The 12,401-nt window shown below is 40.4% G+C and overlaps 1 protein-coding gene across 1 annotated transcript in view; it reads left to right on the top strand.

Moving 5' to 3' along the window:
- Window positions 1-12,401, top strand: part of NRG1 (neuregulin 1) — a 136,766-nt gene that overhangs the window by 85,212 nt on the left and 39,153 nt on the right. Inside the window, exon 2 of the mRNA XM_015423728.1 lies at window positions 12,143-12,272. Coding sequence (XP_015279214.1) covers window positions 12,143-12,272 — 130 coding nt within the window. The remainder of the gene's footprint in view (window positions 1-12,142; window positions 12,273-12,401) is intronic.

Here is a 12,401-nt window from a genome sequence, read left to right as displayed (position 1 = left end):
CTTTGTGTTTGTGTCCTTTATAAAGTTTATATCTCTGCTACCTGGCATTACATTTTATGACACACATGGCCCGGCCCAACAAGGTCTCATTTATGTCAGATCTGGTCCTCCTAACAAATGAGTTCGACACCTCTGATTTAATGGGCTTACTACTAAATAAGCCTTTGCTTATAGTTGTCAGGCAACTAGTGGAGACCATTTTATTACAGTGACAAGATTTTGTTAAATCTAGATCTTACTGTGGGGTTTGGGGGGTGGGGACGTATTCCTGCTTCGATTTTCTTGATTACGATAATTTTGCTGTTCCTGTTTTAGTTTGTGAAATTTCACCGACATGCTTGCATGTTTTTAATGTGCTGTAGGTCATCCTGTTAGCCCTCAAAAGCTATATGTCAAAAATATTAATACTGTATGTAATGTGTACAGGATGTCATCCTAAAAAACTTTTTTACCTGGAAGCAAGCCTCACGTATAGCGACCATGTATAGGATTTGGCTGCATAGCTCTTTAAAATAAATAAACTCCTTGCTCCATGTCTCAAAACCTAGTCCAGGCTTCAGAGATTTCTCTTCTGCTCTACAGCAAAATAAAGCACATTAACACACACCCCTTTCCTTGCTTGCAGCTTTTGGTAGAGGAGACCATATTCCCATATAATTTGAAACTTTGGTACCAAACATTACTCAAGCTTCCTGTAAAAACAGCCTGAACCCTACTATCTCTCCCCATCTTGAAAGTCAACACAACCAGAATGTTTCTGGTCATGCTGCCTGCACCATAAATTACTCTCTCTGGCCTCCTCTGCAAGCTTAGATACTACACAGGCCTGGCCTCAGCGCTGCTGCCAACTGGGTCAGTCTGTCAGTCTTTCAGGGAGAAAGCAATCTGGCACACAGAACTGTAACATTTGTTTTTGTATTTCCTTTCTTTCTCCCCCCCCCCCCCCCCCCCCCCCCCCCCCCCCCCAGCTTGGACTCTGAAGGGAAATCAGTCCTGACTTTGAGTCATGTTGTGCAGCGAAACACATTAAATTGTTTCAACAAGAGTTTACATACCCTCATTCTTTCCTGAAGTGTCTATCTCCTGGTCCCAGTGGTTTCCTGTTTTCTTTAAGAGTTGGACATGCTCTTTAAAGAGAGTTTAGTGAACAGTTTTGCAAAGTTATGGAAATATTATGTGAATTCAAAGCTCCTGTGCTTTTGTGATTAAGGAAAAGGGTCAGTTTCCACAAACAGGTTTCCAGCATAAGCTTGAATACCTGGACCAAGATGTCACTAACTATTTAAGACATAGCAAGGCCCATTGCAATTTTCTCATTAACTCACTAATTCATGCATTTCTTAAGATCAGTTTCTAGATTTATGTTATTGGGAAAGAAATCTTTTCATTTTAAAAATATGAATTCACAGTTCTAATAAAACATGAGCACATAAAATGGAATATAAACAAAATCAATACACAGTTTTAAAATATACTTATGTCACGTTAGTCTGGTATCCAAGAGCCCAAGACCAACATGCTATATCACAAACTGCATTTAAAATTCATTTCCGTTTCAGAAGTTGTTTACCATGTAATACACTGAGAGCCATAATATAAGAACCACGATTCTGTGCAAACCAGTTGCATTGTTCCTTGACATTAAATGACTGGTACTTTTTTGGAAATAATCTGTTACACACTGATTTGAATAAACAAGTGACCTACAAGGCAGCTTTTGATTTTAGAAGCTGGAGAAATCAGAGCTAAATATGTGCAATCTATTGCTGTTAATTATTGTGATCACCTAATCATTACAGCAAATTCCGTAACTTAATGTGAAGAAGCATTTTGTCTAGCCTGTCCAAAACCTACTGCCCATGAATGACATTAGGTGCTCCCAAACTCTACTATTTTGGCGGGGTTACCTTTTGTATACATCACATATATTGAGCCCTATTTGCTATATTGTTGCCCACTCACCCAGTATGGATTGCTTTTCACAATTTGTTTTGGTTTTCTCCAATCTAGTGTCATCTATAAACCTGGCTACTTCATCACTCACCCCTGAGTACAAACAATTTATAGGGGGGAAGATAAATACTGCAGATTGTAATAAAGATCTTTAGGGGACCCCACTACTTACTCTTCTCCATTGTGAGAAGTTCCATTTACTCCTCCTTTCTGATTCCTGTTGTTGAATAGAGTTGCCAGATCCTACCTTTAAACCAGCAGGGGACTCCCAGGTCGTTCCCAGGATCTTCTGCTGCTCACACTTTGCATACATGGCACAATGACATCACCTGGAAGTAACGTTATCACATTGCCACTGTCAGTAGTGATGCTCTAGTTTTGGAGCAAAATTCTATGGTTTTTTGCTTTCAAAACCATAGAGTTTGCCCAAAAACTAGAGCATCACCCTCCGATGATATCACTTCCGGGTAACATCATCATGACAGGGACATAGCACAGCAACATGGCTGTTTGGGGCTGGGGCTTCCCTGCTGGCTGACGGCAGGCTGGAGCCCTGGAAATCGGGGGGAAACCAGCACCCCCGCAGACCAGGGGTCTGGCAACCCTATTGAACCAGGTAGTAATAAACAAGCTAGCCTGTCCTTTTATCCCAGGGATTTGGAAAAGTCTGCAAATGACTAATTATTTGGATAATTAATTAATAGATGTGATACTAATTAATTTTGCTCAGTGGATTGCAGTTAATTACATAAGCTAGACTTTGGCCTGGTTTTTACCTTCTTGATAGTGCTAATGCAGATATCTGTTCCGCCAGCATCTCAAGGAAAGGAAAAGGAATCGCAGATGAGGATTAATGTTTTCAATCCATGATGTTAGGTGACGCCTTCACGAGTTCTGGAATGTGGCGTTTTAAAATAGGTTCCATAATAGCTCTATTCTAAGGAGTCTTCCCTTCTAGAATATGGCCCTTCCAAAATTTTAAATGGTTACTGTTTCAAAACACCACTGTTCAGCAGCAAAATATTAATTAAACGTATATCGCACTTTCACATTGTTGCTAATTTTACAAGGTTTTTTCAATCTTTAGGTTTAGATTGTTTTCTGTATGGTTTCTATATTGTAGTATTTGTTTTTGTGCAGTTGATGGTATAAACCCTGTATCATTTATAATAGAAAGGTGGGACATAAATCTTCCTAATAAAACCCAAGTTTCAGTTCATTAAATTATTGATGGGCTGGGCAGATATACACACACACACACACACACATATATATATACACATATATACACATTTTAAAAATTTCCTTTTGGTTCTGAACTTTCAGATGTGACATGGAGGTAGTAATTTTACACAACTGTCTACTTTTTATATTTAAAACAAGAAATGTTTACAGTCATGACTTATACGAGCTATTAAGAATAGACTTTTGACCACTGAGATTGTAGACATCACACAATGGACTGTATTTGATACTAGATTATATGAGGGGATCTGAAATGATTAGACCCACAACCACTATGCTTTCAGCAAGATCACCCTTTGTCTTGCCCAAGGACATTATGCGTTAAATTGTTCCAGGCAATTCTATTCTGAATTCTGCTGAAGCATGTTTCTTGTCTGCCTGATGCAAACTTGTAACATGCCCCCCCTTGCTCACATGCATGCACACACACACACAGAGTCCTATCTCATCCTGAAAAATTCACAAGTTGTGAAATTTTTAAAAATCTATTTCTTTAATAACATGAATAGACCATATCATGGTAATAGTCCTGTAAACTGGGACGTGTATCTACAGGCTGCACTAAAGTGCATCCATCTCCATACTTCCTCCACACACGCACACGCTTTGGGTTTACCTACACAATGATTTCAAGAGTTTCTATGTGGTAATGAAAAAGCAAGGAAGAAATTGGAATACAAGCAATCTACATGTGAATGGCTCTGCCAGTTTTTAAAATGTGGCTTGCCAAGAGTTACAGCTGTGGAGACCACCCACAACAGATGGATTCTACCACAAAGGTACTGCCCTGCAGTGGGGGGGGGGGACTGCATCTGAATCCATCCTACAATGGAATTTAATGCTTGTTAAGGCTTATATGGAAATATATAATATCATGAATATAGACTACATTATTCTTTTCACTGCTTCCCTGTACTTGCTCCTGGATCTCTTGGAAGTGGAGTGAGTTACAGCTAGGGATCTGCTGACAGCATCGACAGCAGTGCTTGTTCACAGAAACCTGTGATATAGTGAGCTCTTTCTTCCTTCAGTCATCTCTTTTTCGCAAAAGGAGACAAGGGATGTCTACTTAAAATTCAGCAACGGAGTCTTGTTCATGACCCGTAAGCGCTGAGGCTGGCACTTTGTTTTCCCTTCATTGAACAGTGACATCGTACCTGTCACCTTGTGTGTCTGATAGTTCTATCTGCTTGAGTTGCACCTGACATCAGAGAAACACTATTAAAGTACATGCAAGTATCTCTTGTAGTTCAGTTCAGAGATCTAAACTAGCCAAGGGAACACCGGGACTCTTTAGAAGATTTCTCTCTTTCAAGTGGAAGGCTGTGCAAAAAATACTCAAAAAGAAGTTGTAAACTCTAGTGATCAACATGATGATGATGATGATGATGATGATGATGATGATGATGATGATGATGATGATGATGATGATGATGATGATGAAAGAGACACTGACTGTACTGTGTATTTTCCGTGTCTTTAGACACAGAAAATTCAATCATGTTCAAGGTGAGCTAAAAATGACCCTGATTTTTGCAAAAGACAATTGATGAGAAATAATTGAATAAATAATTGAAATTGTTTTAATCAAGGGGCTCAATTTTAAAAAAAAATCAGGAAAATAAGGAGACATTCTGTAGCAAGTGATATATTATTTTTTTTGTTAGTTTCCATTGGGACATACATAACTCTATGATTCTGACCAGCTTTCTAAAAATATTAAAGGCTTTCAGCACTACAGAAGTAGATATTTTCAACAAAAGTAAAGTATGGATTGTTGTACATGACACTTGATTGCATATTCTGGAGAATTTTTGCCTATTCTGTGCTTCTCATTCTCTGTGGCAAAAATAGCTGGACGCAGGCAAAGATTTTCTTCTCTCTGTGATTAAATAGGTTTTCTGTTGGATCCTGCTGCATTGCACAGATTCAAGGCAATAGTCCTTGACAAATATGTATCTATAATGAAGCACAGCAGCATTAGCTTAGATTTAGAAAGAGATAGCACCCAGCTCTCTATGGCATCAGCAACATTTTGATTCATATTACTTTACTCGTATTTATTTGAAGCGAGAATAATTAATGAGACCCAAATAATAAACATTAGGGATGGTGAGTAAAAAAAATGCAGAGATTATAATGCAGTAATACTTCCAAATCTCTATAGTTCCATTCATTTAGGAATTAAACTCACTAGGAATGTACCAAAACTGGTGCAGATTATTTAACATCAGCCATTGCAAAAAAAAAAATTAGGTTTGTAAACATAACAAACATTTGTTCTACTTCTGCAGTGTGTTTGACTCTTTTGTATTCACCTTGACCTGGGCAGAAAGTTGCAGGGTGGGAAATGGGGCGTTCTCCATTCCAATATGCCTGGAGAAAGAATCTGTATCTACTACTTCATGGTCCCTCTCAAAACGTCTTCCTCCACAAAGTTCCAAGTTACCTACATTTATTTATTTCAATTAGTGATGTCTCCTTTAGCATCATCTTGCTGTTCTGGATAGTTTTGTGCCCATTGTTGTCCTGTTCTCATGTTTGGCTCTGCCCAGAACGTTTTCAGCTTAGCTTCTGTCCCCAAAATGGCAATATTTTTAGGCATGCAGGATAAGCATATCTGAGAGATATGCCCCATGGCCTGCAGAGTCACAGAAGATGTTGAGGAACAACTCTCAGACTGCAGCCTCAGGGCTTGAACCAGCCCCAGGTTGTTTTTTTAAAAATAACTATTATAACTACACTAGTCAAAAATCCAGGAAGAATTTTGTGGTGAGGGAATAAAATTCACCTTCCACGCTGTTCTGCAGTTGCACAGGACTACTGACCACTGGGGCTAGATGACTGGCTTTCTGCTTACCCAGCAATGAACCTTTAGAAGTCTAGTGCTGTGTGACAATTGCCCTATAGTGCTGACTGCTGTAAACAATTAATCTAGCTCAGTCATAAGTGATACAGCATGTAGGGGTGTATTTTTATTATTATTCCTTCTCCATGCTGTTTGAAAGAATCTGGGGAAATTGGTGGTAGGCATACATTTTCCAATCCTACTTTCACTCCCCCTTTCAGAATACTACAAGCTGTTAGGTCTCTCTTCCCTTTGCAGAATAAAGAATCATTTGGAGGAGCAATTAATTAGGAAGCACTTCCCTTCTACTCCTAAATACTCCTACCACCAGGATGCTCTTAGCTGTGACATAGCCAGAGCCCTTGACAGCTAATAATATCCCTAGGACACTATACTGTTAAAAACTGAACAGGCCAGTTTCTGCTCCCCTTTCTCTGTTTTTTCCTTCTCTCTCTCTCTCTTCACTCCATGCTCAGGTTCTTCAGGCTCTTTTTCTGCCTACCTGAGGAGTTTCCTAGGTATTCACAAACCATCGTTTTATCTTTGGGTGGCTCTGTTTCACTCCTTTACTGATAAACACAGGACTGTTGTGTTTGCTGTCCGAAGGAGTGACCTAAGATGTAAAACCTGTAGCATTTTAGTGTGACAGAGATGAGCAGCCAGCCACCAAGGGCAGATCAACACTCGAAACTTAAACCAGTTTGACACCACCTTTCAACCGATAAAACTTCTCCAAAGAGTAGTTTAGTGTGAATGCTGAAAGTTCTCTGCTACAGAAATCTAGCCTTCTTTTTTTTTTTTTAAGCCCCCCATAGGGGACTTTTTATTTGCATTTCTATAAACTACAAACTATAAAAACTACAACGAAATCAGGATAGGGAACTACATACTATTGGAGAAAGTAAAGAAAACCCTCTAAACACCCAAGAGATGCTGATCTTACATATTGCTTAAAGTTAATTGCTTAAAAATTAAGTGAATGCGATCATCAAATCAATTAAAGCTAACAATATAATTTTAAACACCTCTACTTCTGACTTCTTACTAAAAGCAATATAAGGCTTATATCAATATATTTTAAACGCTTTCAGAGTGTAATATCTTTTTTTATTTTTTGTGCTTTGTCTTTCTCAAATGATAGCTAGTCTTCGGGGCAGCCGCCCCTAGTTTAGAGTCTGAGTCTTCTTCTGAGGATGTCGCTTCTTCTTCTTCACTGCCTTTGGTGCTGTCCTCTTTCTCAACTTCAAACTCTCCTGATGGGTGACTATGTAGACGTAAAAATTCTTGTGCCTTTTCAACAGTGTCAATTTTTTTCTTTTCCAGCCATAAATTTAAAGATTAGCCCTTCGTGTACCAGCCATCTGTAGGGGATGTTCTTCTTTTGTAAAAATGTCACCAAGTCTCTGTACTTTTTCCTTTTTCTTCTTATTTCAAATGGATGGTCCTTTAATACTTTTATTTCTTTGTCTTTGATCTTCAAGATGGTCCCGTTTGTTGCTTTAAGAATTTGATCTCTCACTTGTCTTCTCGAGAATCTAATAATCACTTCCCCAGGCAGATTATTTTGTCTTATAAATTCCAGATATGATCTGTATATCATATCTATTTTGCTTTGTAGAGTTTCTGTTTTTATATCTGCTATAGGTCCTTGTACACCGCACATAGTCTGTTTCAGATTCTCTGGTTTTTCTTCAGGAACATCTTGAAATCTTAGAACATAGCTTGCTCTTTCCATTTGTAGCTGTAGCAATTGGGACTCCTCTATCAATCTCTTCTTTTCCATCACCTGCAGGTTTTTTTTTTGAGTTTTTTAGTGTTGGTGTCCACTTCTTTTACTTCTTGTTCAGTCTTGTCTGTTTTTTTGGCTGTTTCAGACAATTGTAATTGCTGTGTGTCAAGTTCTTGTGCAACGCTGTAACTTGCTCCAGCAGGGGTCGCAATGCTTCCGACAGCATCCTTTGTAACTCCACAGTTGTGTCCTGTCTAGGGGAAGGACTCGCTGGCCCTGTATTTCCAGAAAGAAGTTTTGGTTTAGTTTGCTTGTCTATCTCATCCTTCCTCGTGGGTGCCATCTTTGAGATTGTTTACGATTCTTGCAAGTTACTACAATCTCTGATTCTCTCAGCTCAATTTAGTAAGTTCTTATATGCCTTTAGTTTCAGTCTCTCTTACTTCAATCTTCCACCCTCCCTTTTTACAGTGTTAAAATTCGCTTACAGTCTTTTCTTATCGGGGGAGAGTTTTCCCCCCTCGCTTTTAAAGGGAGGGTTTCTGCCGTGGTTTGGTGATTCTTGCTTAAAACTTCAGACTCACATTTCAGAGTTTTGCTTTTTCATGTTCCGCTGGATCACCAAGCACCTGATCCAGTGTGCTGCTCTTAGTCCCATTCGGGAGCTCTGTGGGAGGACCTTCTGGGCACCAGAACGCCTCAATCTGCCGGCTGCATGCTAGAGGGAGAAGCAAACTTAATCCCTATGGCTAGGAGCTCATTCCCAGAGCTCCTGGGGAGCGCAGACTTTCGAGCCCCCTCCCCACTGCAGGCTCACGGTCCGCTTCCTCGGGAGCGACCGAGGATCGCGGTCGCCATCAAGAGTGCCGAAACCGGAAGTCGGAAATCTAGCCTTCCTCACCAAACTGCAGTTCACTGAGGTGGGGGTTATTAAACTAGCTTGTCTATAGTCCAAATTTGCCCACAGAGCTTGGTTTGTATGAGCTAAGAGCTAATCATTACTTTGAACCTCCACAGTGATCCGTTTTTATCTCACAGCTTCTGGGAGGGAAAGTGCAAAACAAAATGGCCGCAGCAATTACAAATAGCTTTAGGCTTGACTCTTCTACAGCCATCCTTGTAATTCAGTTTAAAGCATTCCATTAGCCTTTGTGGCAGTAATAAGCTTTGTCTGCAGGAGCTCAAGCAGACAATATTGCTTTTCTTTTCAAATTAATGCATCTCTTTCTGAACTACAGGGTGTCTCCAGAGTAATAGCTTGCTTTCAGGAGGAAGCGTTTTAGAAGTGTGAAGTAGAAGGGTGGGAGATGGAATTCAGATGTGATTCTTGAGTGGCGTATGATTCCCCCGCCAGCTCCCCAGAGCACATATGCAATAAATATTTTGACATGCCCACACTCCTTACAAGTCTGCTGATTATTAAGTCTGTCTAGAATTTTTAAAAAAACTGTTTGCAACAAGATTGTTACAGCCACATCTCTACCACATTTTGAAACTAAGATCTGGAAGACCTTAAACTAAGGCCTGGAAGATGGAGCTGAGGTGGTAGAGAAGATGGCTTGAAGCTTGACCATCCAAAGAACCTAGCCATATAGCTAGAGATCTTTTCCATTTTGCTGAGTTGCTTATTAGGTAACAGCATATAGTACTAGATAACAGATTATACCCTGGGAGTTTCAAGTGGTCAAGAATTACTACGGGTAATCCTCTTCCCTTGCAGAGCCCAGAAGGGAAAATGAGGTCCTAGAATTTGCAGCAGAAGCCATTTTCAGCTAAGGTTAGCAAAAGGCACAAGATTATGTATTCCCTCCCCACCACATTTATGTCTTTGTGCGACAGCTAGGAGAACATCTAAAGATCACCTTATGTATCTAAACATTTTGAGGCATAGTTATAGTACTAGTTGTAGTGATAGGATTATGAACTTTCCAACAATTAGAAACCTGAAGCAATATATTTGTCTGGTTCTTTCAAATCAGTATGTCCACTGCAGACTTCCATGCTTGTTTTCTTTTACCGTTCCATCCATAGACTGAGTCCCTCTCTAAGATCAGAGCAGCTGGACCAGTGGTAGAGAGTGTGACAGGCTTTTTCTCTCAACTGAGGTGACCCACACGGCTTCCTGCTGTGTTTCCTCCAACATTCCTCCCCCTTCTCAAAGATAGTTGAATGCTGGAGGAGCACTCCCATAGGCTAAAGTGAGTGGGTTTTTCCCCTTCAGGGGCGGTTCAGCCGGTTCAGCATTCTGTCCATCACAGGCAGCATAGGAGGCTTATTCACAGACACCGCAAGAATTCTTAGTGGCTTATAGTATCGATTGCTTATGCAAGTAATGATCATAGTATCAAATAACATGATGTACTGCAGCCTTGGATTCAATCCAAAATCAAAAATCTCTTTTGTAGTCACCTGTACCCATCCAGTACCCCAGGAAATATTAATGTGTTCTACAATTGTGTTCTACAGTTGTTCATACAGAACACTTTAGGATACCAATAGTTGAATTAGCCAAGCTAGTCCCTGTCGTTCTGGGATCCAGTGAAAATTATGACCCTTTTTGAATATCAGGTTTTTGAAGGTTTGTAGTTTGTGTACGTACAACTGTTTCACTTTACACTGATGTAGGCTGAGTACATCTGCAAGCACTTGATGGTGAAAAGTTTCAGCTGCTTCTAAAGTGAATGCCACACTAAAGTGTAGTCCCCATGGGAGAAGATTTGCAGAAGATGTACTGTTCTTCCCCATAGATATACGGGATGCTGATTCCAGTACACTTTGAGCCACTGGAAATTTGCATGGCACCATCCCTGTCTCTGTATATTCCTGTGGTGCTGCAATTTTACCAAACACTGGTCATGAATTTAGCTCATAAGTCTTGAACAGCACAGCTGTGGGTCACAGGTAGAAACTGCAGGGAGATTGTCTACCCCTGTCAAGAAAATCTCCCTATACCAATAGGTCAGAGTGGATCATGACTGGGGGCCAAAGTAGTTATAACAGTGGTGGTTTCACCGGTTGGTGTATTTAAAGCCTGAACTGCCCTGATTGTGCAGAAAGGGAGAAGATCTGAGTTAACACCAAAAGAAGTGCACAGTTCAGGAAAGCAAAATTGTCCGCTCCATGATTTATTTCCAAGTAGCTTCTCTCCCTGAGCACTTTTCTTCTTGCAAGAGCTCCAAATATGGTAAGTGACTTCGGCTGGGAGAAAAGTGCTCAGGGAGGGGAGCTGTAGGGAGTTAAGTGGGAGGCCTGAGGAAAGTTTAATGCCCTCACAACTCGTTTGCATGAAAATTCTGTCTCCCAGCCCCCAATTCTATGTGATTGTGCAAGTTCCCCATTTAAGTGAATCGAGCGCTGCCTTAACCATATCTACCCATGTTATCTTGTGTAGAACACATACTGCTGTATAGGAACCAGATCTGACACCACAGTAGTGTATAATGGAGGGGAGTAGCGAAGATGCATGAGATGAGATCATAGGGCAGCTGAAAAATCTCATTGAACAGCTCTTTGCAATTTTACCAAACACTGGTCATGAATCAAGCTCATAAATCTTGAACAGCACAGCTGTGGGCCACAGGTAGAAATTGCAGGGAGACTGGCTACCCATGTCAAGAAAATCTCCCTATACCAGTAGGTCAGAGTGGATCATGACTGGGGGCCAAATAACAGTGGTGGTTTCACCGGTTGGTATATTTAAAGCCTGAACTGCCCTGATAGTGCAGAAAGGGAGAAGATCTGAGTTAACACCAAAAGAAGTGCACAGTTCAGGAAAGCAAAATTGTCCCCTCCATGATCTTAATTTCAAGCCTGAAATTTTCTTACTTAACCGGTGGGATGCCACCCTCAATAATAGGAACAAAGAAATAATCTCCTTACTTCTCGCATCAGCGCGCCTTTCAGTGGCCTCATGACATTCTACTTGCAAACCTAAATTACCATAAATGGCTATTGATGTAAAGGTTCAGTTCTCGTTTGCATAAAAATTCTGTCTCCCACCCCCCAATTCTATGTGATTGTGCAAGTTCCCCATTTAGGTGAATCGAACACTGCCTTAACCATATCTACCCATGTTATTTTGTGTAGAACACATACTTGTGTAGAACACATACTGCTGTATAGGAACCAGATCTGACACCACAATACTGTATAATGGAGGGGAGTAGTGAAGATGCATGAGATGAGATCATAGGGCACCTCTCAAAATATTGTGAACACCGCCCCTTTTTTTAATTAAGAAGCTTAGTTATTTATGTCTGCAGGAAATAAATGCAAATGCAAAAATACCTGTTCGGTGCTCTTCTGTAAAATGAAAGCGTACGACCATACTGATGTTCCTCCTCCTCTACTATCTTTGTTTCTTCTAGCCACATCTACATCTACTACTGGGACCAGTCATCTCACAAAATGTGATGTGAATAAGAAAGGTTTCTGCGTGAATGGTGGCGAGTGCTTCATGGTCAAAGACCTCCCAAACCCACCAAGATATTTGTGCAGGTAAGAAGCCCTTTCCAGTTGCTTGAATGGAGCTGTGACATTTCTTGCTCTTGATGACCAAGTAAATAATTTCTCATTAATAATATAAAACTGATGACACAGCAGATTACCCTCTTTCACCTGCAAGGC

Source organism: Gekko japonicus, unplaced genomic scaffold, assembly GCF_001447785.1.
Source record: "Gekko japonicus isolate JY-2015 unplaced genomic scaffold, Gekko_japonicus_V1.1 scaffold48, whole genome shotgun sequence".
Classification (NCBI taxonomy): domain Eukaryota; kingdom Metazoa; phylum Chordata; class Lepidosauria; order Squamata; family Gekkonidae; genus Gekko; species Gekko japonicus.
This window is presented reverse-complemented; position numbering and strand designations above follow the sequence as displayed.